The sequence below is a fragment of the Beta vulgaris genome, chromosome 5 (assembly GCF_026745355.1).
Source record: "Beta vulgaris subsp. vulgaris cultivar EL10 chromosome 5, EL10.2, whole genome shotgun sequence".
Lineage (NCBI taxonomy): Eukaryota > Viridiplantae > Streptophyta > Magnoliopsida > Caryophyllales > Amaranthaceae > Beta > Beta vulgaris.
In genome coordinates, this window is record NC_079206.1 from 1,423,922 (window position 1) to 1,451,758 (window position 27,837).

The 27,837-nt window shown below is 33.3% G+C and overlaps 2 protein-coding genes across 5 annotated transcripts; both read right to left on the reverse strand.

Annotated features, from left to right (window-relative positions):
* On the reverse strand, nt 1-9,143 carry LOC104892090 (amine oxidase [copper-containing] gamma 2). The gene is made up of 5 exons (XM_010677915.4): nt 8,228-9,143; nt 3,915-4,603; nt 2,118-2,231; nt 1,143-1,690; nt 1-512 (listed from the first exon to the last, which is right to left on the reverse strand). Exons 1-5 carry the CDS (start codon nt 8,826-8,828, stop codon nt 299-301), a joined length of 2,166 nt encoding a protein of 721 aa, XP_010676217.2. The 5' UTR covers nt 8,829-9,143; the 3' UTR covers nt 1-298.
* LOC104892089 (frataxin, mitochondrial) lies at nt 5,555-27,837 on the reverse strand. Of its 4 annotated transcripts, none has more exons than XM_010677914.4 (6): nt 27,472-27,837; nt 26,769-26,841; nt 21,777-21,824; nt 21,573-21,667; nt 18,475-18,581; nt 5,555-8,102 (listed from the first exon to the last, which is right to left on the reverse strand). In XM_010677914.4, the coding sequence occupies exons 1-6, from the start codon at nt 27,720-27,722 to the stop codon at nt 8,089-8,091; spliced, it is 588 nt and encodes a 195-aa protein (XP_010676216.2). In that variant the 5' UTR covers nt 27,723-27,837; the 3' UTR covers nt 5,555-8,088. The 4 variants fall into 4 exon arrangements, with proteins under 4 accessions (XP_010676216.2, XP_010676214.2, XP_019104940.2 ...); XM_010677912.4 differs by lacking the exon at nt 5,555-8,102 and adding an exon at nt 16,423-17,288; XM_019249395.3 differs by lacking the exon at nt 5,555-8,102 and adding an exon at nt 17,147-17,288 and having other exon boundaries at nt 18,442-18,581.

A 27,837-nucleotide genomic window follows, 5' to 3' on the forward strand; every position in this document is an offset into this window, starting at 1 on the left:
TGGAATATAATTTATCACTTGGATTGATTTTTTTGCAAATAATACAAACTAAACAATCATACAACATACCATAATTCACAGACTATATAGAAGTATAAACAACACTACTGAAGAAAAATACTTGTGTAATTACTAGCTCTTAGCATATATGCAAAAAAAAATCATTGAACATGCTATTATATGCCATCAATATATACAAAATGTAATACTGGAATTGTATGTCTTGCATGTTGCACAATTGTACAACAATATAGACTTAAGCATTGTACCGCCTTCGTGGCTCAAAATTCGTTTACTCTCAAGATGAAGCAGCTGCTTGACAAATTGGTAGATCTTTTTCGGAGTATGGTTGTTGCATTCCAAGGATAGGATTTTCGTCAAAGAAATTAACAGGCTTCAAATCAAAGCTTGATGACACCGTTGGCATAATTGGAAAATCCTCTTGACATGGTATATGATGAAACCCTAAAGTGTACCATAACACAATATCCTTGTTCTCTATTGGCCTGTCCCTGCAAAATATAGTCCACTTTGATGTTAGTGCTTCAAATAAGCAAAAAAAAATTTATAGTGGATAATTTTACAAAATGATTGACTACTTAACTTCAAGTCCTTATTTTGTTAAATTTTGATGAAATTCATACATATAATTGTCTTTCAAAAAAAAATTGTCCCAAGTGGACAAAAATTGAGATGTTGTGTAAATCTAACATACGACTCTATTAGATATGATCATGGGTTGGATAGGGTTCAACTCATGCCATACCTAAAAAAATTACCCATTGTCGGATCTAGCCAAATTTTTGTGTCCAAAGTCCGCTATTTCGGGACAAAAATATCGGGTTTTTCGGTCCAAAATCGGGTTGTGCCGAAATTTAGACCAAAATGTCATTTTTGATTTGCCGAAACCCGTCCCAAAGCCAAAAAAAATTGGGTCGGGCCGGAAATTGGGCCAAAAAATTCTACCCAAGCCGGGAAAAATTCGGACTGGACTCATTTGATCAGCTTTAAACTCTATAAATGTTTACTCTTAAACCTATACCCAAACAATCTCAATGAATTTGGTGGCAATATGCTAATAATATTGATAATCTTAATTTGGCTAATTCAATGTAGCTTAACTACCTTCTAATATTGCTTACCTTTCAGACCATTTTGCGAGGGTATCTTCCCCATGACTTTGGCAAACAAACAATCCACCGGCCCATTCTTCGCTACGGTTATATGGGGTGACCCATATTTGGTTATTGGTGAAAGCAGCTCTCTTTTGGGGCGAATCCTCGGGTTCGAGTAGGCTACCCGCGGTACCAGCAGGGACCAACTTGTACCCGACCGGGTTTCCTACTTGGGTGTACTTATTTGGATTAACCATATGGAATTCATATGGGTCATAAAGTTTGAACTTGATTTGTGCATCTTTTTCTGTCTTAGCAACATTTCTTTTGGCTTTCATGTAACTCTGACGAGGTGACTCACCAGGAGAGGTTAGTTGCCTTTGCATGTTCACCTTTACAAAAGAATTATCTGACCCATCCACATCCATATCTAGGTAGAATGTGATGTAATGATCATGTATTACACCAATAACATTTTCAGCTAATAAGATACCATTTAAGGTCTCTTGGTTTGGAATTTGGTTCAAGTTCTTGTGTTGTGTGGCCTTTACAATCACTATGCCACTTAGTCCCACCTGCAAAGATTAAAAAAAAAAAGTAAGAAGATGTAGTTATCCAGATAGAGTTCATTCCAAAACACGTCGTTTTGGCTAGGAGTTTGCCAAAAAGAATTTAAGTTTGCACACTCCAGCCTACAGGTCCCACACGGACGATTAATCGTATTTTCATTTTTAAGGTGAGAAATTATAAGACTGTGAGTACTACGAATCTTCTACAAGTATCGACCATTATTAGCGATTACAGACCTTTGACCTAATATATATTCTCAATCGAATTTTAGGGATCAAAACTGGAAGAATTTTTTTTCTAGTCATTTAGGATAGATAATTAAACTGTCAAAAGTATCTACTAGATCAATGGTCTATATCTCACTAATTAGCAGTGATCGACATTCATCATAGAATTTTTGTTAAGGATGCTCTTATACGCAAGCAGACAAACCTTGATCTTGATAAGTCCATCAGATTGAAATTCCCAGTCCACAATGTAATCGTAGTTAGCTACTGATGCTGCCATTCTCACCACTAATGTCACCTTTGGCCTTACCTCACGAATCTACAATCAAGCAAAAATCAATTCATCAACAAAAACCATATCTTACCTCCGTTTAATATTATTTGCAACGATTAGACATTTTCTACTCACACTTTATGTCAAATCGTTATAAATTTAACATAAAACAAAGGTAGTAAATAAAAGCCAAAATAAAGCTATAATAGTAGTAGTAAAATGGAAGATTATTACGCCAAACATTCCTCGAGTTTCAGCTATCCAATACAGCAAACCTATAATGTATTTTTTTTTACAATGGAGCAAACCTACATTGTTATAGATCTGTTAATTATAAAAACTGGCGAATTAAGTGTTTCAATTTGCTGTTGTTTTTGACAAATGATGATGAAATTAATCTCTTCACCAAGAATAGAATTGATCTTGGGCACATGTCAAGAGATATAAGTATATTACCACGTCCGTTTCTTTTTAATTGTTACACTTTGACATCTTTCACTATTCACAAATTACAATTTGACCATCGTTTGTGATTTATACGTGAACAAAAACATAGTCACGTTAGATCTTATTAATATGTGAAAAGTGCAAGTGTTAAAATCAAAAAGAAACGAAGGGATGATAATTTTGACTGAAAAAAACCCAAATTAAGGTTGGACACCTGATCAAAGCTAGTAGTAGTTGTTCCTTTCCTTATAAAAAATAATAGTAGTAATAAGCTTTATATATATTTAGTTAAGTATAGAAAGGATCAATTTTCAAAATGTCATAATTAAATTTGGAATGGAGTTATTGTTATTATAATTTTTCAGAGATGCATATGTTTAGCTATTTGTTTTTTTATTACCTTTATTTAACAAAACAAATATATATGATATAATTAATTAATGATATAAATCTTATAATTGATATCTAATTTCTGTCATGAAAATTAGATCTTTAATTAATTATGCCATAGATTAACCCTTGTTACTATTATATATCAATGCTATTTTTTTCTTAATACTCATTTGAAATCTCCAAAAATGAGTATAATCACATAATTGATAAAGCTTTAAATGAGCATGAAATAGCTTTAGGTGTATCATTCACATGGTACACTCGGATGTATGATGGATGCACTCATGTATCAATGGATTTTTTTATATTAGGAAATTAAGTCAGCCCAAGGGCTAACCCCTACTAGCCTGTAGGAAACACCAACAGGTTGGTTGGTAAGGCATGCATAGCATGCTAATAAGGAACTACCCCAGCATAATGCTAGGGGTAAAGATCGAACCTCTGACCTTAGGGGCCAAAAGGGAGCGCTCTACGCCTCTACCCACTTGAGCTAACTCCTATCCTTTTCATGAGAAAGGCTTGGTGGTAACCAACGATTTGAGTCCAAAAAAGACTCAAACACCCAAAATAAAACACAATGGTACCATTATAACCTGACATTGGTATCAAATTGTTATCAAAACTAGTACCAAGGTATCAATATTTTCGGAGAATGGTACCATTATAACCTAGCAATGGTACCAAGCAAATGTCAGCCACACGCACGTGAAATCTCCAACGCATAAAATGACCAAATTACCCCGTTTGAGTCCCCTAAGAGATTCAAACGGTTGGTTGCCAAGACAAGCTCCTTTTTCATGTATCAATGGATAGCACTAGAAAATTCACTCTTCAAAGTTGAAATAAGTACTTGAAAATCTAATAAAGTAAAAGAAGTAAAGGCATTACTTTCATATTGGTGATTGGACTCTCTGAATGTCGCCATGCAATATCACCCGCATATCTTTCAAAGACACAAACCATATTTGATCGGACATATGGTGTCCCATCGCTAGCAGCAAATACACCATCCATGTAGTGTGCATTCCTAGGACAATCATTAAGTGGCTCAAGAGGCATAGACTGCAACCCGAACCCGTATTCGCCCGCATCCATATACGTCTTAAAATACCATGCATCAGTCGGATCCATATAAGGAACAAATAACTCTGAGGCCATCCCTTTGTACATCACATTTCTAAGCTTCCCAGTGCCCGTATCCCGGACCATGGCCCGGGATATTATCACCCCGGCTCTTGGGTCGGGTTTGAGGTGAAATTCCCAATTTGCCCATTTAACCATGTGACCATTCTCTATAGTGAAGCTTGGGCCTTTGGGCTGCTCAATAGACATTGGGTTAATGGGCTTAATTTTATTGTGGGCTTTCTTTTGGGCTGAGAGACGGTAATCTGTGTTGGTTGCCTTGGGAATTGGGATTGTCTTTCCATTATCAGAAACTTCTAGAATTTGATTGGTGTCCATATCAACGACCACAGTTAGACCTTCAATGGGCCTCATATAGAAGTTAGCAGTGCCCTTCATAGAAAAACATTGGATCTTAAGCAATCTTCTGTTTTCCTCTTTCTTGCCGTACCACCCTACACAAGTATTCTAATACTTATTATAATATAAACTAAAACATTCAAACAATAGAACGTTCCCGAAAACGGAAACGCAGAACGTAGCCTTTTGGAATAAAATAAATCAAATAGACTCCTACATTACGTACCACGTACCACGTTTCCCGTAACAATGATTCTAACTCATAATCATATAAACTTGCATCATGGATGATTAATCCTGTTTTTTTTTTTTTTAAAAAAAGTTGCATCATGGAGCCTATGTTTTTTTTTATGGGGCAGAGAGTGTCACAAGAACAAATGATGTAGACGCAGGAATCGAGCATTAATGTCCTGAAGTTTCCTTTTGGAATTATGGGATTATCTATAAAGGTCATTAGGACTTAGTAGAGATGATAAGTATAGTGTGGGAAAGAACATGGAAGTTAAGCTAATGCATCTGTTTATCTCTCTCCATCTCTTCATGATCTCTTGCTCTATCTCACTCTCTCTTTATCTATCACACAAACAAGCATACATAGGCTATGTTTGATTCACCTGAAATTTTCTGATCTGAACTTATCTGATCTGATCTGAACTTATTTTTTCTGATCTGATCTGATCTGAACTTATTTTTTCTGATCTGATCTGATCTGATCTGATCTGATCTGATCTGATTGATTTACAAGATCTTATCTTTATAAAATATATTATTACTATTATATTATTACTTTGTAAATCATTATTATGCAATACATTATAAGATCTTCTTTATAGTTTTACTATTATTATCATTTTATTTCTATTACAACTTTTATACAACTTTTATTATAATAATAATTATTATTATTATCATTATTATAAGCAACAATCAATAATATATCATTATTATTACTAAAAATAATTATATAACTCAAGTCATTATTTTATAAGAGCACTTATACAATGTTTTCACACTTTCCCTTAAAAAAAAGTTTCACACTTGAGAAGTCGGCAAACTCAACTCTTTTTTTTCCATATAAAATAGAATAAGATATACAAACAACTATGACTTGAGCAAAAAATAAATAAATATCGTGCAACTTCAAATAGCTAGAGAGATTTGGAATTCGGTAGGAAGAGTTATACCGAATCTAAATTTATAATTTGTATCTCACACTTAGCTTATTTTGAAATGTAATCCGAACTTATAGTTTCGTTGTCATGAATTTGAGATATCATATTTTATATATTTCTTATTTTTGCGTCAATCTTATGTTCTTAACACGTGGCTTTTAATTTTCTATTATTTAATAACAACAAAATAACTTAATATAATAATAACAATGACATTTATAATGGTAACAACAAGATTAATAATAATTACCAATATTAATAATTAATAAGTACAACAACAAAAACAACAATAATAATTCTTTTGAACAAATGTACTAGTAAATAATAATACTCCCTTTGTATTTTTTTATCTTTCTCACTTAGAATCTTGACACTATTCACAATTAGAGATAATCTTTTAGATTTTTCTCAATATATAAGAAAAAATATAGTCAGTGGGGTCTTGTTTGATTCGTCTCAATGAGTACTTTATTAATATTCAATTATTATAATTTTTATTAATATGTAGTGAAAGATATTTAATAATAATGAGTTTTTAAATATAAGCATGATATGATCTGAATTGATCTGATCTGATCTGATCTGATCTGGTCTGATCTGATCTGATCTGATCTGATCTGATCTGAACTTATTTTTTCTGATCTGATCTGAACTTATTTTTTCTGATCTGATCTGATCTGATCTGATCTGATTAGATCTGAAATAAGCAAAAATAAGGTGAACTGAACATAGCCATAGTCAGAGAGAGTAAATAATCTTAATCTTGTTTAAGAGGAGCTTAATCTTCATTGTTAGAAGAAGACAAACGAAAAACTATCTAAGAAGATAGGAGAATCACTAATAATAGAGCTAGTACTAACTTATTAAGAAATGACTTGACATTATTATGGAGGAATTACCTTGTAATATAATTCAAGTTGGTTAACAAAAACAATGAAGTGAATAGTTAAGGGCCATCTGGTATCATTGTGGTTTTTAGTTTTTTGTATTTAAGAGTCATATGATATATGTTTTGTAATGGAAAAAAATTAGTCAAACCTATTAAAAATATGAAGATTTTGAAATCTAACAACTGAAAAGTAAAAATCACTATTTTTAGTTTTGAAAAACTGAAAACAAAAAACTACAACGAACAAACCCTAAATTTCTTTTAGGACCTTATGTCGTATGAGTTTGTTTGTTCATTATTTGATTGTCTTCCCTTCAAATTCCCAAGGATTTCAAAAATATTTTGTTTGCTGTAAGTATTGTCTATGACTTGTAGTGATGTCATATGCTGAAACCTCTGTTTCTAAATAAATGTAAATAATTTGACTTTTACGTTTGTCAATGTATGTCAATATATAACTTTAACCATTAATATCTCTAATTATGTATTTGTAAAAATTATAAAAAGTTGATATTATGAAAATATTCATTGAACCAAAATCCAAGAACATTTTACATGATTATTTTTGTTTTTATGTATCAACAAAAAATACGATCAAAATGATGTAGATGTATAGTATAAAAGTCAAAGTGTTGTATTTAAAAAAAATTGAGGAATTATTTTTTAGCGAACAAGGTAGTTTATTGTTCAGTTAGAAAAATTTATATCATGTTAGGATTTTAAAAATTGATAAAATGTCCCGAATTATGTTAAAATTTGTCTTAAGATATTGATTATCAAACAAGGTGAATACACCTTTATTTGATTTAAAACTCTTTTTTGACCTGCATATAAGAGTAATTAATTTATAAGAAAATGATATACTCCCTCCGCTTTTTTTTATTTGCTACGTTAGTTGTTGTTGCACGGTTTTCAATACGTTATTTAACCCTCGATATCTCTTATATTGTTTAAGTAAAAATTATAAAAATGTGATATTATGAATTTACACATCAAGACAAATCTAATAAGAACACATATGATTATATTTTTACTTATCGAAAAATCATAATAATCCGTCAAAGTTAGTGGCTTCATTCTCAAAGTAACAATATAGCAAATAAACAAAGTACGAGTAATAGTTCTTGAAAATCTCACTTTAATTTATAGTTTTTTTATCTTAATATTTTCCTTACAAAGAAAATCAAGCCCGATCAATCACATATAAACAATAATGTATCACATCAAAACAATAGTATATGTTAGTATGTTACATGCCTCGTTTTTTATTTATTTATGCGTGTCCAAATTAAAGTCCGAAGATATGTTCTTTGATTTACAAAATCTTAGGCAATCAAATTATCACTAAAAATCAAAGTACTCTATTAAAAGTTTTTTTTAGAAAAAGAGTATTAATTAAAATGTTAAATATCAATACCAAAATCTCTAAACGTTGTCGTTAAATAGTTACAAAACAAATACACAAAAATTAGGAAAAAAAAAGAATTAATATTGCAAAAAATAAAATCTGGGTCGTTCATCAGTGATATTTACCTGCAATAGAATAATAAAAAGAAGTATTAGCAATGCAAAAAATAACAATATCACCCACTATAAAAACACTAAAAAATGAGTTACGTGAAGTCATATAAAGAGAAACATAAACTTGTTACGCATGCCTGTAGACAAGGGAACACAAGCCAAGTCTGCCAAATCAACTCCACGCTCCAAAATGGTCCGGTTCAACTGAGAACCCACTAGTTGAGTATACTTGGTCATGTTCGTATCCTCAATAGTCATCATCGGGTACCCGGATAACGGGCCCGTATCAACCCGGTTCACCTGACCTGTCCCCAAGTCAACGCTGAACACGTGCGACACACCATCCACACGTGCGATGACAGATGCCTTTCTTGGTGGTAGCGGATTTCCCTCCATCCACCTCATGACACGTGGCTTTAGTGGCTCCTCCAAGACCACTGAGTGGAGCGCGTAAGCCTTAGCTGACACGAATAACAAGTGGGTGGACAAGATTGCCTGCACCCGGTTCATCTCTTGGACCGTGAGTGGGTCCAAGGGATGACACGGGATATCAGTTATGTGGTCGTGGTTGTGGTCGTGGTTATGATGGTAGAGCTTAAGTAGCTCCTTATGTGCATCATTAATAGTTTTGAAGTTACCAAAAAATAAAAGGTTTGAGTTGCTGTTGAATATAAAAATGAAAAGAAGTACAACTCCTAGCGATGCACATAAGAAACGAAGGGATTTTCTTCCTTCCATTTTCTATATCAAATTATTTGTTGGATCTATGAAGATGGTTTTTTTGTAGCTCTATTCCCTTGCTTAGTTTTTGAGATGACACATAATTTTTTTTGTCATTGGATGGAGGAAAGTGTAGTGGCTGACTAGTATATATAGAGGAAAAATGTCAAAATGATTGTATGAGTATGACACTGTTTGAGCAAAAACATGAATAAGATGATGGATTAAAAAATATATAATATATCAAGGTTTGACCGGTTATTGTAACACCCTTTTTTTTTACAGGAGTTTAATTTTCACCCTTCATAAGAAACATCCCCGATTTATCCCCTTTTACAATATGATTCTCCTTACCAAAAAAATAAAAGGTAAATTGACATCAAAAAGAAGTAACCATACTAATCACGAGTATTAATCAATAAATTTATTTGCAATATGGTTCAAATCATATACTTTTTACCTTTCCAATTTAATTGTTACTTGCGATAATAACTTAGTACTATTATAAATTGAAAAAATAGACATGAATAATCTCAACTTTCATCCGTCTTATCAAAATAATCCCAACTTTGAATTATTCAACTATTTGACGAAACCTTCTCAAGATAAGCCAATCTATCTTTTTTCTTGCGTTTACTGATCCATTTTAGGTATAGTGTATTGAAAATTAATAGTTCGGATTATTATGAAAAGGTACTCCTTAAAGTTAGAATTACTCTAAAATAATTTAGAGGTGGAATTATTTTGAGAAGACGGGTAAAAATTGAGTTTATTCATGTCATTTTATACCTTATGCTCATTTTTTTCTATTACATCATTTTGATTTTATACTTTTTATCTACTATAGTCTAACACTTACCATATAAAAACAAATATTATATTATTAACCAAATGTTGTTAGATTTATGTGAATGAACATTTTCAAAATATGAACTTTTTGATGAAACTATTAATTAAAGACAAATATCATAATCAAAGTTGTGTATTAAAAAGTGTAAAACTAAAGATATTATTCATTCATCATAATATAACCATATAATTAAGTGGCTTATAAATAGTAGACCAAAAATTTATCTAATGGAGTTCATAGTAAATCCAATGAAAGAGATTTATGCAACCATCCTTTATTAAGACACTTGTCGGCAATTATCATCACCATCTCCTTCGACTTGGATTTTTCATGATAAAAATAAAGGGAAATTTCTTCAAGTAACCATGAAGTTTGACATAATTTTCAAATTGTCCATAACATTTGAAAAATTCCTCATATACCCCTTAACTTTGACTTTGTGCTTAATATATCCTTACTAAGTACGGAACTCTGAAGTCTTTAAATTTTCTCTATCTCTCCTCTCTATCTTCTTCATCTATTCTCCCACCATCCTCCCATTAGTGACATCATAAACCTTCAATTTTCTCTCTCCTTCCACCTATATGCCTTTATCTCTCCTCCCATCATCTTCTTCATCTCTATTCGTGCTTATGTCTATCACCGATCCTTTTTCAACCCCTCTTCTCTATCTTCTTCCTCTCTCCTAAACTTCACAACCCCTTTAACTTAATCCGAACACAACACTGATTATTGGTTACTTGGTTTTGAAAATACTTTGATTTCTATCATTGATCATCTTTGGTTATGATGCAGATGTTTGACCCCCAAATTAAGTTGGGTGTTTGATTGGTAAATCATTTAGGTCAAAGTTAGAATTTTTAATTCCGCTATGGTTGTACTGTGGATTTTTTTTTTATTCTAGGTACAGTCGTACACTCGTACACATAATAATGTTAGATTAGATAGAAAATAACGGATAAAATAAAATCCAGTCACTTGATTTAAGTCACTTTAACCACTTTATATTTTAGTCAGTATTTCATTTCATATGCCAAATACTCCTAATAATTTAAGTACCTCGAAAGTTTCAACATCTTATCTTTTAAGTTGCTTGAAATGTATGGCCAAACTTAGCCAAAATACCATAAACTAAGATTACGAAAATGCAATATCCTATGGAGAATTGGATACTTCTCTGAGTCTAACATCAGTCAAACACTCACATACTCTCTCCGTTTCATTTTAATCTACAAATTTACATTTTTCACGTATGTCAATGCAAAACTTTGAGAATATATTTCTTTAGTTTTGTATTTGTAAAAATTATAAAAAGTACATATCAAAGAAATACATGTTATAATGAATCTAACAAGATCATGCATGACTATATATTTATCGTGTATAAATCACAAATGATGGTCAAAGTGAAATTTGCGAATAGTGTAAAATATTAAAGTGTAACAATTAATATGAAACGGAGGGAGTATGAAATATGACAATCAAAAAGTCACAGCCTCACAGGTCTAAGTAACAAGAAATTTTGACTAGTGGTGAAAATTTTGTGGCAAATAATTAGATTTAAATATAGAAACAAAATGAGATTGACCTAAGTTTTTAAATTGAATAAACTATCAATTTTATCTTATGAGAACTACAACATTTCCTTGCTGGAACTACGCAATAATATAATTACTCGTAGGTTTTCGTGTATTAAAACAGGTATATTAGTAGTATATGAAAAGAATCTTGCATATTCTTTATTTGATGTGGAAGGTTTGATACTTTTACACTCTGTAGATTGGAATCCAATTATTGATGAGTGACATATTTGGCACACTATCAACCACATGCATAAAAAACTAGGGTCTAATGGTTTGCTTTTAGAACATGTTCTCTTCGGTATAAAATAGCTAAATTGAATTAAATTAAAATGAATAATGATATATATGAGAGTAAAAGTACTCCCTCTGTTTTTTTTTATCATTCCTACTTTTCTGTGCGCGTCTTCCAATGCATATTTTAAAACTTAAATATCTTTCATTATATATTAGTAAAAATTATAACGATTAAATATTAATAAAGTACTAATTGAGACGAATCAAACAAGACCCCACATGACTATGTTTTTTCTTATAAATTGAGAACATTTGAGAAGATTCTCTCTATGCATGAATAGTTTCAAGATTCTAAGTGAGAAAGATAAAAAAAAACAGAGGGAGTATTGTCCAAGAATGAACTGAACTAAACTGAATTGAACTGAAAATAAACTGGGGAGAACAGGAGATACTTAACAAAGACCGAAAGTGAAAGCCATTGATATTGCTATTCCTTTGCCATGTTTTTAGCTGGGAGTTGTGATATAGAGAGGACATATCAACAGTGATGAATCCAAAAATATGTTCTAAAATAAATGAAATATTTATTATTTTAAGTAAAATAAAATAGAAAATATAAGGCCAAAGTTTGTGCATAATTTTCTTTATTATATAAGGGATGAGTTACGATGTCCCCTATAAAATTATTTTTTTGCCCTTCACTTATAAAAAAACGTTAATCATAAAATATTTCAATTTCTTCTTGATTTACATTATCTAGCTTATACTAAGATGTAATGTATGAAAAAAAAAAACTTTTCCAAGAAAATATGCTTAAAAAGAGATATTTTCGATTAAAAATTAAACTGATATAACCAAAGCAATTCCAATCAATTAAAAATAAGAACTTAGAAAGTTTCTTTCTACCTAAACTACCAATTACAATTACATACATTAACAATCCATAAACTTACCCAAAAAAAAAAGAAGATAGTCTCATTTTTTATATTTTGCCTTTTGTGATTGTCTAATGTGTTGATAAGGACAACTTATCATTTTATTTATTTAAAGGTCTTGTAGTAGTTGTTTGTATTAGTTGGAATAATCCATCTCATCATTTTATTTTATGCAGAAATATGTCATGCTTATTAAATATATTATTTAAAAATATGTTAGCAATTCAAATATACTAAAATAATAGGTTTATACCATCCAATTTCTCAATATGATGTCATGCAATAAATTATACTTATGTTAAAGAGATTAGCATATATCATCCAATTAAACTATAATAAAATTATATTAGTGCCTCAACCGCTTTTTAATGTCAATATTGATGTTAATATTTCTTTGCATGCATCACATACATGTAAGAGTAGTGTTAAAATAAGAAAAGAGAAATTTTAAGCTTAGATCATTATATTAAAAAGTGAACCACATGAATAAAAAAGAAAAAAATACATGGAACATATTATCAAAAATAGATAAATAACGTGTAAATTAAAAGAAACATATTTTTTTTATAAAAAGTGGGTAAATTAAGAAGAAACGGAGAAAATAGTTAACTCGTTATATGAACAAAAAAAAAAATCATGGAATCTTATAGATTCTTTGCTTTGATGTGGAAGGTTTTGATACTCTTTCACTCCATGTTACAGTTTGGAATCCAACAATGACATATTTTTGTGTCATTATCAACCACTCACGTAAGCCACTAGGAATCCAAGGAAAGAATATCCCACATCAACAGCAAAATAATATGCTTCCTCAGCCTTGTAAGTTGTAGTACTATTTAGCTGTGATATAGCGACATGTAGTATTAAGGAATCGTCAAAAAGTCTACGATTGATCTCTTGTGATGTGCAAGAACTTCCTACCTTGTTTTTTTTTTTGGCAAAAAGTTGTTGGCTCTCTAGTCTCTAGTACCACTAGCAATATTTAGTTATTCACTACTAGATTTAAATCTATGCTATATGTACTTCAAGTTATAAAAATATGTAAAATAATCATACTCAATACTAATATTAAATTTTTAAAACAGTAATATGACAAAGAGCATTTAAAATATGTTAGGTTGACATTCAAAGTTGGCTTATTGGCTTACTAGTCTTTTGTGCACGCGATGCGTGCGATGATATTTTTAGGCCTAATACTAAGTAGTAAACAAACTGAAAATGCAAGTTAGTATGTAAGTTCACCTCTATTTTGTGAATAAGATTCTTCCATGTTCTTTTTATGTTGTCATTCATTTTTGTGATTTTGAATAGTTTTTTGTTTCTCAAGTCTTATATGCGCATGTTCTTTTATAATCAGTATGATGTTCTTTACAAATATCGTCATGTTCTTTTTTTTTGGTTTTATTCATTTTTGTAATTTATAATAGTTTTTTATATGGATTTCAGTAATTTCTCTATGATCCCAAAATTGTAACCGAAAAGTATAATACAATTTTAGTTTTTTTTCCTTGTCTAACTTCTAAATTCTGATTTCACAGATATTTAAGAATTTTCATCATTTTAATTTTTTCTCCTTTTCTAAATGTTCACACTTTGAGTTTCAATTATATTTGAAAGGAAATTTAAGTTTTTCATACACAATCTGATTTTGCATGAAATGGTCATTTTTAATTTTTCTCCTTTTCTAAATTTGAACACTTTGATTTTCAATTATAGGTGAAATGAAATTTCAAATTTTTCATACACAATCTGATTTCGCATGAAATGGTTTTTGCAAAGCATTTTATAGAAATAAAATACCGTTATTTGTTCATTATTTATACTTATTTATTAAAGTGTTTTTAAATATATTTGATTGTAGTTCAAAGAATCTTATTTCTACAAAATGGAGGTGAACTTAAATACTAACTTGCATTTTCTTTTTGTTTACTACTTAGATAATAATTAGGCCTAAAAATGTCATCGCACGCATCGCGTGCATAAAAAGCTATGTATGTGTAGTCGTCAATGATAATAACATGAAACATATTTGTTGATCAGTGAAAGTAGAAGCTAATCAAGCAGGTATTTTATTTCTATAAAGTTATAATAAGAGGAAACTTTAATTTTCCTCATATAAGCTAATCAAGTAGAAGCTAATCAAGCAAGTATTTTGTAATTTAGAAAGGAAAGGGGGGCAAAATAGTCGGTTCAAAAAAGGACACCGTTGCTCCCCCCTTCCCTTATGTAATAGAGATAAGTCCAACAGTTTGACTTTTGCGATTGCCAACTTTATATCCCTAATTATGTACTAATAAAAATTATAAAAAGTCGATATTATGAAATCCAACAACAGTTTATATGCTCATTTTTGCTTTTATATACTAGTAAAAGAATATGTTTAAAGTGGAGTGTCTGAATAGTACAAAAGTTAGAGCTGATCATTTTGGCCCGGCCCATGGGCTCGGCCCGAATTTGGACCAGGTTTTGGCATAATTTTTCGGCCCACGGTCGAGATCGGCCCTGCCCGAATTTTTTTTGGCTTTGGGCGGGTTTTGGACAAGCCAAAAACGACTTTTTAGTCTATTTTTGCCTGAAAAGCCTGTTAATTTTGGTCCGAAATAGGGGGCTTTAGGAACAAAAATTTGGCCCAAGTTTTAGCCCGACCAATGGGCAATTTTTTTTGCCGCGGTCCGATCCATGATCACCTCTAGCAAAAGTCAAGGTGTTGCACTTAAAAAAACAAACCAAGGAGGAATAAATTATTTGCAAAGTAATTTGATGCAAACTTTATAACAACAATCAATTGTGACATTTAGGGAGACTTTTCCATCATTTAAGGTGGCGTACTATTATTGTTTTCTTATCACAACTTGAAGAGTTGAAGTCCATATAAATTAGCTTTCAATGTTAACCACTTGCGTAAATGAAGAGTTATATTGAAGCTGTAAAAGGCACTTTTTATGGGCGTGTTCGGCAACAATAGCTGTAATAATAGCTTTTAGTCGTTAGAGTAATTGTTAACTACGCTTATACCTATTAGTAGTTGGTGTGTAATTGTTAGCTATTAGTTGTTCAAATAGCAATATAAAATATTGATATTCGGTAAAAGAAGCTGTCAAAACTCAAAATAGCTATTTACAAATAATTAATTAAAAACTTAAAAAAAAACTTTAATACTTCCTCCGTTTTTTTTTAGATGTTACACTTTCTATTTTAGGAAGTTTTAAATTAGATGTTACACTTTTATTTTGGGTAATAACTTCTCTCTATCTCTCTCCTATCACATGTTCACATGTGACCCTTTTGTTTTTCATTCTCTCTATCTCTCTCCTCTCCAAAAATTACCTAGAAATCCGTGATTTGAAAAGTGTAACATCTAATAAAAAACGGAGGAAGTATATAATTTATGCACCACTAAACGCTACCACAAAAGCAACAAATTGTAGCTTTTCACAAACACTACTAAAACACTACTTGTAACACTAAAAGCTACTTACACCACTAACTTATCAAATACTAGTAATTTTTTTAATTAGTTGTTTTGACCTATTTAAGACACTAAAGTTACTTAAAAAAACTTGTGCCGAACACCCCATATGTTACTCCTTTCATCTTTAGCTAATTGTCCGATATAATAACGTTTTGCTCATCCCTTAAATAACTGTCTTGTTATCTTCCACCCATCTGATATCAATCTCTTACCACTCAGTGGAGGACCTACATCTTGACACCCCAAATCAATTGAAAGCTTTATCAATTCCACATGAGCCATTGGAAAAAAAAAAGTTAAAATTTATACCGGTATCCCCGAATTACTAGTCTCAAAACCTACCAATGACACCCCGAAACTAAAATCCTGCATCCACCATTGTCTCCACTAATTATCTATCTCCTAAACTCTCTCTTCGGATTCAAGTAATATAGCTATCTCTGTTATTAAACCAATTTCTTGATTGATCTAACACAACAATTAATTGAGAACAGATTAAGTTATATAATCTATACAAATATATTAAAAGGCGTGCATAAACAAGAAACTGTGCCACATGGCACTTTGCATAGGGAGTTTTAGTTCATGTAATCCATGTACAATAAAATTTTTTAGAAATTATGTAGTATAAGGGTTCGATCCCGAGACCTCAATTAAACATACTAAAGTCTTAACCACTAGACTAAGTTGTATTTAATGTTATTATCATAAAGTATTATATTAATAAATGAAATTTATTCTTACCCAGGGCATAGCCCGACCCTAATAACTAGTTGAGACAATTAAATTGTAGCCTTATTTGTCAAACTTGAGTATTAATCTCAAGTGAATTTCTTCCTCATTGTTATATTGCATTAGACGCATCCTCTAAAATCCAACTAAATGATCAAAGCATGTCATACTATGAGGGAGACTTCCTGATATTATGTCATCACAAAGAATCTATCACCTCTGACCTCATACCTTAGGGAAGAACGGTAATCCTAACAAAATTATAACCCTCGTCTACAGCATCCATGCCATGCCATTCCAGGTGAAACCCGAAGCAAAGGCCCATGAGACATGCCTTCATGCATAGGTTATATAGGTATACAATCATCACTTAACTGTGCTTTTTTATGCTGTAACTTTGTGCCTCATGGCTTGCTTTCCCATCCAAAAATACGACTCGGACTCGCCGCATCAGTCTTATGTTAGTGGCTAGCACTGTGCCGTGCTTTATATGATGGGTCATGCCGTTCTCAGGTCCAGCCCCGTGCCATCACTACAATCTTGTAGCACATGGAGTTGCCGTGAGAGAGCAGCCAAACCATATAGAGATTCCAAGTATCAGGGTGGACCTGAAGATTCCTTGTGGTGGGAAAAACCATTTGGTTGGAGATACTCTTCGTCGCTCACTAACAGCTAGAATACAAACAGTAAACTTCGGTCATTATTGCCTGATGTCATAACCAATTAAAAGAAATAGACTATGACATTCTATTTATTCCAATAGGTTGAGTACACTACATGCAACAATTACTATGAATATGATAAGTGAACTTGTTTTACCCACGTCATCACCATAGCTTTCAATTGTATCCAACCTCAACTTCAAACTTCCAATGAAATGGTTAGCGTGAGCCTAATGATAACTTCCATCAACCTCCCTCTTGATGAAAAAGATAACCTTTCCTATCAGCTCCCAGTACGTTTACGGTATCCCCAACGCACAATATGTGACTTCCGCCTTCCCACATCTAAACCATACTACCTCCGTTCTTGAATAATCTACGCATTTTGTTTTCACCATAATCATGGAAAAAGTAAAAAGTAGAAAAGATGGAAAGAAAAAACATGAAAGACGGGGAGCAAAAGTATGAGAGAAGAAAATTTAATTACAAAGCTTATCACTTGGGGCCTTGGAGTTTGATTGGACAAAAGATGTGAAGAGCCACATCCAAGAATGGTATTCAAAAGTGTGTAAGGAAACGGTCCAAAAGTCAAGTGTAGATTATTAAAAAACAGAGGAGATACATGATATGTGCCTTTCGCACATCTAAGCAAGTGACCCGAGCACGTATAACACAACTTCACATATAACACAACTTCACATAAACTCAAGTACGGGTGGGTGTGCAATACGTATACCCATCATGGATCAGCTTGTGTAGGATGTCCTGCCTTGTTTTGTCACTTCTTTTCAAAGCCAAACTAATTAAGAAAGGTGCTCGGTGGGCTAAAAAGAAACATTTGACGCTCCCAAAAATGATTAATAGACAGCCCTATGTGAGAGCACAGTTAAATAATGCTCCTCTTAGTCTTAGGCAGGTGAACTTAGAAAAGCCACTGTAGTAATAAAAACAACCTTCCTACTAACAGCCACTTTCATTTGAATCCAACACACAAGTTACAGACCACGTACAGAAAATGGCAACTATAAAATGACTACCTGGAAACTCAACCACTTGTAACAATTATTTAATTGTACTACCCAAAAAAAAAACAGAATTTTAAAATAATAAGCAATTAGAAAAGATAAAAAGAAAGGGTAGGGAAGGGGGGTTTCCTTCCATACATGTAAGAGATTAAAAGAGGTTGACAGATTTACCAAACAGCTGCTCCAGCTCACTCTCTAGAATCCCTGACAAAGTTGCTTTATTTCGACGGTAAATCCAAGCTTGAGAAGCAGGATCCCAGTCAAATCTTGAAGGACCACTGCATCAGAAACACAATATACAGAAGGCTTGATCAGAGGAAGAAAGTGAGGACACTTTGCTATGATAAGAAGTCAGAACAACAAACATAATTAGTATTCATGTGAAACCAAAGAATGAAGCCCCAATCGTCGTGTGAACACTAAAATCATAGACCAAGGCTTCTCGTGACGATTAGGAGTAAGAGCAACATTTATACAGAAAAAGAAAATATACATCGATACATGAAACTAATTTTTAAACCACTTTTACCAAATTTTCCTTCTTGCTGTGGGGAGGCCAATCATGTTCCGCTATCATCTTCAGAAATGCGATAACTTATTTAGGACATCGCAAAATGAGTGGGAATGTGGGATTGACACTAAAAAACAGTTTGAACACAGTTGAGGCACCTAGCTTGGAACAGACCAAAATAAAGTAACGAAAGAACAATGCTCATTCTCCTATAGCACATATAAGAGCAGAGAATATTGTGAAGTACGAGAAACTGCTTTCCCATGGCACACACTGACTGCTCAATATGGCCATAACTCATAAGCATCAGTCATCAGGCTACAAATACGAATTCAATAACTATAAAGATGAGTGAGCAAGGAGCTGCTTCAATTGAGAAATAAATGCCAAAGATGTAATTGCGTGGATAGAGAGATTAATTGTCCCTTATAAGGGCATTAGAGCTAATACAGATTAATTGAGAGGGTTGAGGTAAAAGGAGAGGTTTGACTAGTCCGAACCTCTGATGGGAATGTATAGTTGAAAGAGGGTTATAAAAGAGGTTTGAGCCCAAAAGGCTAATTTTGAAAAACCTCTTGGTAGAAGCTTTTTAGAAGGAGATATTTATGAATGTAGTGGTAAAATGACTATTCTATCCTGAAGCTGGTTACACTTACTAACCTTCACCGAGCATTCTAAAACAATCCCCCACCAATAGATTAATCCAAAGCCCTTCTTGATCAATTCACCTAACTTAAAAAAAGTCAGCTTATTTTCCAAACACTTCTGGATCTATAGCTAATAGCTAACACTTAACCTCTAATTACAAAACAACTGAACATGGCCATTATCGGCATGGTAAGATGAGTTCAAGGTGCAACAGAAATTTCCACCAAAAAGATCCTTTTTTTCATTTCTTTTCTGTAGGACTGTGGAAATTCGAATTTCAATGTTTTGGCCTTTGGGGTACTACTTCCCATCAATTTGCATTTTCTTCCCCTCCCTTCCGAAACAATACATTTCATATTACAAAAAATTAGGGTAAGCAGTTGACATAGATTCATCAAATATGAATCTGACGGCCATTCCCACCAAGTATTGTAGCCTCATCACTATCATTTTCATGCCTACTCATCTGCTTATACTAACTGCCATCACTCCAGAAGTCCGGACACTCACTTATGGACATGAGTGGGTCCATATTGAGGGCCACTGCCAAGATTTAATGGCAAGCACTCCAGTGATGTCACACTTGAGTTTTTATCAGTAGTGGTGTTAGTTAATCATAATTTGAGTCTCATTTCCAGTAAGATTGTGATTGTTCTACCTTTTACTTTAGCTTGATAATAAAAGACTGAAAGTAATTCAAAATTGCGCTCAGGCCAGTGGGATTTATGTGCTACAGGCTGCGCACAGGTTAAGTGAAATTTGTGCCTACTTTTCAAAAGAGATGCCCATGTATTGGAGGATTCCCTCATGATTTTTACCATTTTTGGGTTATAAATGGAAGGGATGACATACAGGCTAGACGGCCAAGCTCAGGAGCAATTTCGAAAATGATATTCATGCAGAGCTCACAACCCATCTGGCCCTCATGCCAGCCCATCCCATGGCCAGCTCTAGTTGCACATTGTTGATCAAGCATTTTGTCACCCAACTCCTAGCTAAATATGTACCTCAGCTTGATGATGCAAATATGGGTTATATGGAACAGAAGCTAAAATAGAAATTTCATCACTAACATATTTAACCCATTTTTTTGCTGAAAAAGCCAACATTACTCCACCAGCTGTAGATTTTGGTCAGGAGAAAAAATAACTTCCGATCTAAAACCCCAAATTTCAAATTTCAAATTTCATACCTATTTCACAGAAAGAACCAGCAAAGGCTGCATTCAGGCACAAGTAAGGCTACGGTCTCTAACCCAGTTCCTCCACCCCCCCAAAATCAAAATTTCATTGGTTTTAAAACAATATTAAACTCACGCAAGCACCTTTGTGACCACCAACTCCCTTCTGACAAAGTATTTACTGCTATTATAAGGCAACATCAATGTTTCAGGTTTATCTTGCACTAGACTATCACAATTCACAACAGCATAAAATCTGGAAGGCCCAGATAATTGCAGAACCAACCTTAATCAGCTTAGAGAAGCAGAAAAATATATATAGAACTATAGAAGAGACCCATGCGTTAAAGTTAAAACAACAAAACCAAAAACTGAAAAAATAAAAACAAAATGTTAAAAAATGAACATTAAGAAAGCAAAACAGACTCAGCAAAATCTCAAAGGTCAGATCACAAAGTTCTAACAGTAAAACTAGGAATTGGGTACACTCAATTAAAAAAAAAAGTTAAAAAGTAAATCACAGGCAGGACAAAGAACCTATCATGTTAGGCATTTAAGTTGCAAAATCACCTACTGAGCCAAAAATCGTACAGAATACGACGAAAATGTAGACGAAAGACACAGCATGGATAAACTACCACACAAAAACAACAACAATTAATTGAACAAAAGTACAATGTTTGTCATAAAAAACACAGTATAGGCATTTAAGCCGGAAGTTTTTGTCTCAATATAACCATATAAGTCATTCCACGATAATGATACAGCTTAAAAGTAAAATACAGGTTATTTCACATATCAATATATCATCAGTATAATTTTTGTGAAGTTAACTAAATTCTTAGTACGCATAAAAAGTAGTTAAATGGTCTTATATATTAAAACAAAGGGAATATAAATATGCAAGCACTGAAAGTTTTCATGAATTACCTTACTGGAGAAGACAACCAGATCTGTCTGTTTGGCGTCTGTTTATTCACCACATAAGTGCCCAACTCCCCAAGCTTCAAGGTCAAAACCTCATTCTAGAATAACACTTTTTGTTAAGACCCATAAAGTATGGGAGATGTATGCATCCTGACTTGTACAAAGCAAAATTAAAGACACAATGTCTTGGGGAAAAACGTCGCTTACCCCATAATCTACGTCAAATCCATCAACCTCAACAGTATCACCATATTCCTGCCAAGAGTGAAAGGTATGTCATAACCAAATATAGCCAGATACATCTTAAACTTGTAGATATAAGCTAAAAACCAATAAAAATTCCATATACATTAGAATAATACACTGCACACAGCCCTCAGAATTCGGTAAACCAGAGCTTACGCAAAAAGCAACCATGCAGATACACAAAAAAAGCCATGAAGTAAATAGGATCATAAGGGGGGCCTTGTGCGTAAGGGAATATGAGAGTAAACACAGGAAAGACAAGGTCATGAGCAATTACACAGTCAATAGAGTAAACGATAGGATCTTCTACATTAACAGAAAAGAATATCAATTCCACCAACTGTGGAAGTGTGATCATATTTTTTACAGGGAACCCAACAAAACTCACTTAAACACAACTCTCACTTCCAAAACTTTCGCCAAAACAATCAGCATCTCTAAGAAAATTTTGCAGAACCTTATGTAGATTTTGTCCTGGCGAGTACACTAAGCACGTGCAGGCTCTCTATCCAAAGAGCAACCTCAATCCTCATAATATGCTTTGATCGTTGAAACTCAATAATTTTTTGTAATTGCAGCCATCATAGAACAAAATGAAACCAGCAGCAAGGAAAAGACAGTAATCACCACAAATAAATAAAGATTTAACAAGGGCCACATAGGAAATGAATTAACACCCTCGGTTGGATCATCTCAATCTGCTTAAAAAAAAAAAGAGAGTCATTTGACGTTTTGACCTGTCAAATAGCAATTCGTCCAAGGTATCTACGAGTTGGACATCATATATGCTAGGATGCAGGTACATACGACATAAATATATAGGTGGTTATTTGGTTGAATTGGTTCGTCAAGTCAAAATTCCCTTGAAATCCCAATTCGTAGGAAATAATTTCTGTAACTAATTACTCCTTTGTCCCCCAATAGACTTCCTATTTCTACATTTCACATTTGCCAATGCACATTTGGTATCATTAATATCTTGAACTACATATTAGTAAAACTTATAAGAGTTTGATTTTTGTAACGTACATAATGAGACGAATCAAACAAAACCCCACATGACTATGTTTTTTCCTATATATTGGAAAAAGATTTGGAAGATTTTATTTACTAATAAATAGTGTCAAAATTAGAAATAGAAACTCTATTGAGGGACGAAGGGAGCACATGGGAATTTGATAAATGTGTTTGGTTGACAATGGTAGAAATATATTCCTATGCAAATTTTTACTTACCTATGGGACCCTTGATAAGCAACTTCCTCCATTTTGTGGGAAGTTGAAATTGCTAAGAAGTTTTCCCCCGTTTTTTGCCATTTTTCTGTTAACCAAACAACTTATCCATTTTCCAATTCCTATGAATTTCACTCGTGTCAACCAAACCAGCACTAGGATGTTCAAACTTCTGTACAAGTATCTAGCACAAATACAGATCTATCTTGGAAAAATTCAAAAACCGAGGACTTGGGGACACGTTTTAGAAGGATCATAAATTACGATTTAGACTCGGCAATATTATTTTTTTATTTTCAGTATTTTATTCTCCTTTTGGCTTCCTTAAGCAGAGACTCTATTTTTGAATTTCTTTTTTTAGAAATATCTTAGCTTTCACTTATAGAGATTTATTGTACTTGAAGAAACAACATATAAAACTACATGACATAATTAAGCTGGAAAGATAAAATTACAAACTATCTTCAACAAGCAACCCAACTTCCTAAGCTTTTACAGTTCAGTTCAACTGTTCTTCATTATTAATAAACCATGCCTCCAACTATCGTATCATCAATAAATAAAATAAAACCTGCAAGAGCCTCAACATGGGAATCATCAATCATCCAATTACAAGTGAATCTCCACCTTATAAAACAACGATTTAAAGGATATCCAGTTGGCCAAATACTTGTTGAAGATGTAAAATTAATTTCTGTCAGATTGTGTTTAAATTTGTTTTTTGAGGGAATATTATTTTTTATTCTAAAACTTACCAATATCCCAATAACTTAATGGACCCTTCTTGCATTCTGCTTTTTTATGGGACAGCATCAGTAAGTTATTGTAGATAGTTTTACTTGAAGCTAATTTGTTCTTCTTGACGATTTGAGTTTGTGAGAAGAACTCCAATTTCTTTCACAACAAGAGGATACCGGTTGTAAAAGCAACTTAAATGCCAAAGCTTGCAACATTAATGCACTAGTACCATAGCTTACTTGAACAATAGCTTACCCACCAACTGAATGGTTAACATGAGAACATGAAAAACCCTTCAAAGGCCCATAGCAACAGTGCATGAAAAGTATTAAGTTTTGTGAGCAAGCTACGTTTTAAGTACACCAATGTTGCATACATTGGCGTTACGTTGTATTTACAACTGGCATCTTCCTCTTGTTAAAAAAATAAAAGAGCTCTCTTCTACAACTCCAAAGTATCAAGAGGAACATATTGGCATCAAGTAGAACCAAGGACCTTCTTTATGTCCCGCAGAACTTGCAAATTTCCTCTAAAATGAAGAGAACAAGAAGGGTTCATCAATTGATTGGGTTCTAGATAATTTTTTTAAGATAAAACACATTTTCTTCAAATTATATTCACATCTTTAAAATATATTTGGCTGACTTTTTTCTTCATCCATTACTTCATAAAATGGAGATTCACTGATGTTTTTTCAGAAAATCTAAAAAGTTGGATTGCATGTTGCGGATATTTGTTAATATTGGCATGATTTTCACTCTTACAAACTTATCTTCCAAGCATACTTATATTACGTAGTTCGATTTCTTTTTTGAGTTATGAAATTTATATTACTAGTCTTTATCAAATATGTCGTACTATTCGAGTACAGAAGATCTTCATGACTATGTGAAAGATCATATACCTCTGGAAAACATTAAAAGATAAAGTAACATGCCTCTGCCTAAGGGAAAATAGAAGGATAAATAAAAATGCAAAGATTCCTCCCAATTTAGAAGGGGGAAAAATCATCGTGTCTAAATCCAAATTTCCGATCCTCCCACCACGTCCCTCCAAGCAATTGATTTTGAGACATCCAACATCCAGTACTCAGAAGTCAGATCAGTAGCCATGGCGGACACTCGTACTCAAATTTGAGCATCCTAGAAGAGCAATCAATAATCTAACCGGGAAATGAAGTAAAGAACAAATTACAGCTACCACAGAATCTATGTAAACAATATGGAAGGCCTTTTTTGATCTTGCCTTGGCTAGCAATGTTTTGCAATCTATCTATCTTATCAAACATTATATTAATCTACTAACATTTTGAATTATCTCACATTAGCTATCATGTGTTGAACTGTTGATAAGTGGTTTGGCGGTTTGGCCTCAACTTTTAAGATAATGTTTTTGTCATATTCTTTTTTTTTTTTCCCCCACATCCTCTCCCTTTGATTCATTTCCTAGCCTATTGTAGGAATAGTTGTACAAGATAGCAGCAATCATCTCAAAATATTCTAGCAAAAAGCCGTACCAGTGACTCACATTAAAGCGAAAAGCCTTGGGTGCAGTTGAGATTTGTATTTTATACACAAAGGACAAAACTTATCTATAGCAGAACACATTACAGAAATGTCAGTTGTTTCACTGAAAATATCATAAAGAGATGAAGAACCAAACATCCAAAGTGAAGCAAATTAAACCACTAGATCACAGAGAATCCATGCTCAGAACAATGTTTTTCCAAATTTTTGGCCCAAACCCCAATGTGCACATAAATTTTCAAAAGCCACAACTCCAAAGATCACCAGGCCTGGCCTGAAAAATTCCAAGTTTTGGGCATATATTTCGGTCCAACATTAGGGGCCGACCAAGCCGAATTCTGGGAAAAATAGGTGGGCTTTAGACAACCAAGATCTTTAGTCAAATTTCGGCTCTGCCAGAAATAGTGGGTTTTGACGCCAAAAAAACCAGCCCGGAGTTTTTGGCCCGTCACAAGCTGCCTCTCTACACCAAAGGATAACCTCATATCCCTCCAAAATATCCATGTTTTCCTCTAAAATCTTCTAACGAACCAAGACGCCATTAACTAACTTCATAATTCTCCACTCACCTCAAAAAGACTATGCTACAAAAGGTCTGCAACATCATCAAAGAAATATGCCTACCAACCAGCCGACTCTTGTCTCACATCGTGCATACCTCAGGTGAGGTGTAAGAGATTTATCCAGAACTGCTAGCAAAGAGGAAGTTATCAAACTTCCAAATAATAAAGACAAATGATGAAAGCAGCTTTAGATGACATGACTCTTGAGATGCTTTTGGCAAGAGGTCCATGTAAAGAGTGCAAAAAAAATTTATATCCAAACAATCTCTTGCCGAGACATATATATATAAACTGTAACACATTCAATAAGCTTCGGTAATCCCCAACTCCCCATGCTAGTCTGTTTAGCTTACTTTCATAATCTTCCATTTCTTTGGGCTTGTCCTAGGGCTCCAAGACCCATGTATGGCTCCATAATTGAGATTTTCCTTTTTCAGTCTCCACTCACATAATAACTGAAAATTTCAATCTTCTTCAAAGTTGCATAACAACCTGCTCAAATCTGGTTGACGCGTAAATTAACAACCACCACCACCACCCCCCCCCCCCCCCCGCCACAAACTTACACCTTGTGTATACTCTTATCTCTGATTTCTAAATGAAAGCATAATTTTCTTTTGAAGCATCATTATAGTTGCAAGTTTGGTACAAATGATGTATATTATACACATAGTGGGTTCTCAATCGTAATGTACGGATAATAAATACCCAAACTCTACTATTTTGAAACAGTCACAGTTAAAAACTACACACACACACACCCCACCCTCCATATTCAACTTATTCTCCCACCCTCCATACAGCCACGCCCATGACGGTACTTTCTTTAACGACAATCAGCATGCAAAAACAGTTTGGAAAGACATCGACTTATACCACTTTGTAGAGAATTACCTCCAGTTTCTCAAGAAGATGATGGATGGTAGAATCAGCTAGTCGATGAAATTCATCTTCCTGTAACACAGAACTGTTTTCACATCAATTATTATCACGGTCACATCATAATACACACATCACAAACGCAAACAGAATAAGTGAGTAGTGAAAAGTATCAGGATTGTTATAAAGCTGCTCAATCTATTACAAATCACCAAAGCTCAGTAATATGATTCGCAACGGCGTTGTTATATACATTTGATAACTATAATCTTTATTATAGTACGCCAGAACATCGATAACACAAGCAGCAAGTTCAATTGCACAAAACTAAAAAAAACTAACGCGCAAGCTATGAAGATACTAGCTCACTTACTCCAAAATCGAACAACTAATTCACTTCAAAATCCAAAACTTCCATCAATTTAGTTCTCAAAAGTTCCAACATTCAAACTAGTGTTTCAACAATTCTCAAATTAAGAAACAAACACTACAAATTAAACCTTCGAAGTTCGAACTACAGCACGGAACAAATAATTCAAATTACGAGTTGTACAAAATTAAACTTTAAATCAGAAGTTCCGAATTTCACTTGAAATCCGGAATCAATTACAACACATTTCCTATAGAAATTGAATTTTCAAGATCGATTGAGAAGAGAAAACCCTAAAAACAGTCAAATTACAGCATAATGAAGCAAAAACAAATAGAGCAACAATACCGATAATCGATGGGAGCAGGAGCTTGAGATTCGTCGAGAACATTCGAAGAGAAGGTTCTAGAAACGAAGAGAGGAAGAGTGTAGAAAGAACGCATTGAAGAAGAAGCAGGGGAAGATGATGGTAGAAGATTCTCGAAGGTTTTGGAAGGTAGGAGTTTAGACGGTGAAAAGGAAGCCATTAATGGATAACATCGCAGTGAAGGAGAGAGAGAAAGACGAGTGAGAGAGAAGACGTGCCGAAGTTTCTGCATGTTCTCAATGGATTGGTCGTCGGTGGTGGGCGGTGGCTAATGGCGTGTGTCGATGTAGGTGCGAGGAGGTGATGGGGTGGTTGATTTATTGATTAGTGGATGGCTGATTGTAAAT

Excerpts from the sequence above, each read along its gene's own strand:
- LOC104892090 (XM_010677915.4), bottom strand. The coding sequence starts at position 8,828 with ATGGAAGGAAGAAAATCCCTTCGTTTCTTATGTGCATCGCTAGGAGTT. Across the intron at positions 1,691-2,117 it reads ATGGACTTATCAAGATCAAG|GTGGGACTAAGTGGCATAGT; the intron begins GTTTGTCTGCTT and ends TAATCTTTGCAG. Across the intron at positions 513-1,142 it reads CTCGCAAAATGGTCTGAAAG|GGACAGGCCAATAGAGAACA; the intron begins GTAAGCAATATT and ends TATATTTTGCAG.
- LOC104892089 (XM_010677912.4), bottom strand. The coding sequence starts at position 27,722 with ATGCAGAAACTTCGGCACGTCTTCTCTCTCACTCGTCTTTCTCTCTCT. Across the intron at positions 21,668-21,776 it reads GATTTGACGTAGATTATGGG|AATGAGGTTTTGACCTTGAA; the intron begins GTAAGCGACGTT and ends GTGTTATTCTAG. Across the intron at positions 18,582-21,572 it reads TGGTTGTCTTCTCCAGTAAG|TGGTCCTTCAAGATTTGACT; the intron begins GTAATTCATGAA and ends TTTCTGATGCAG.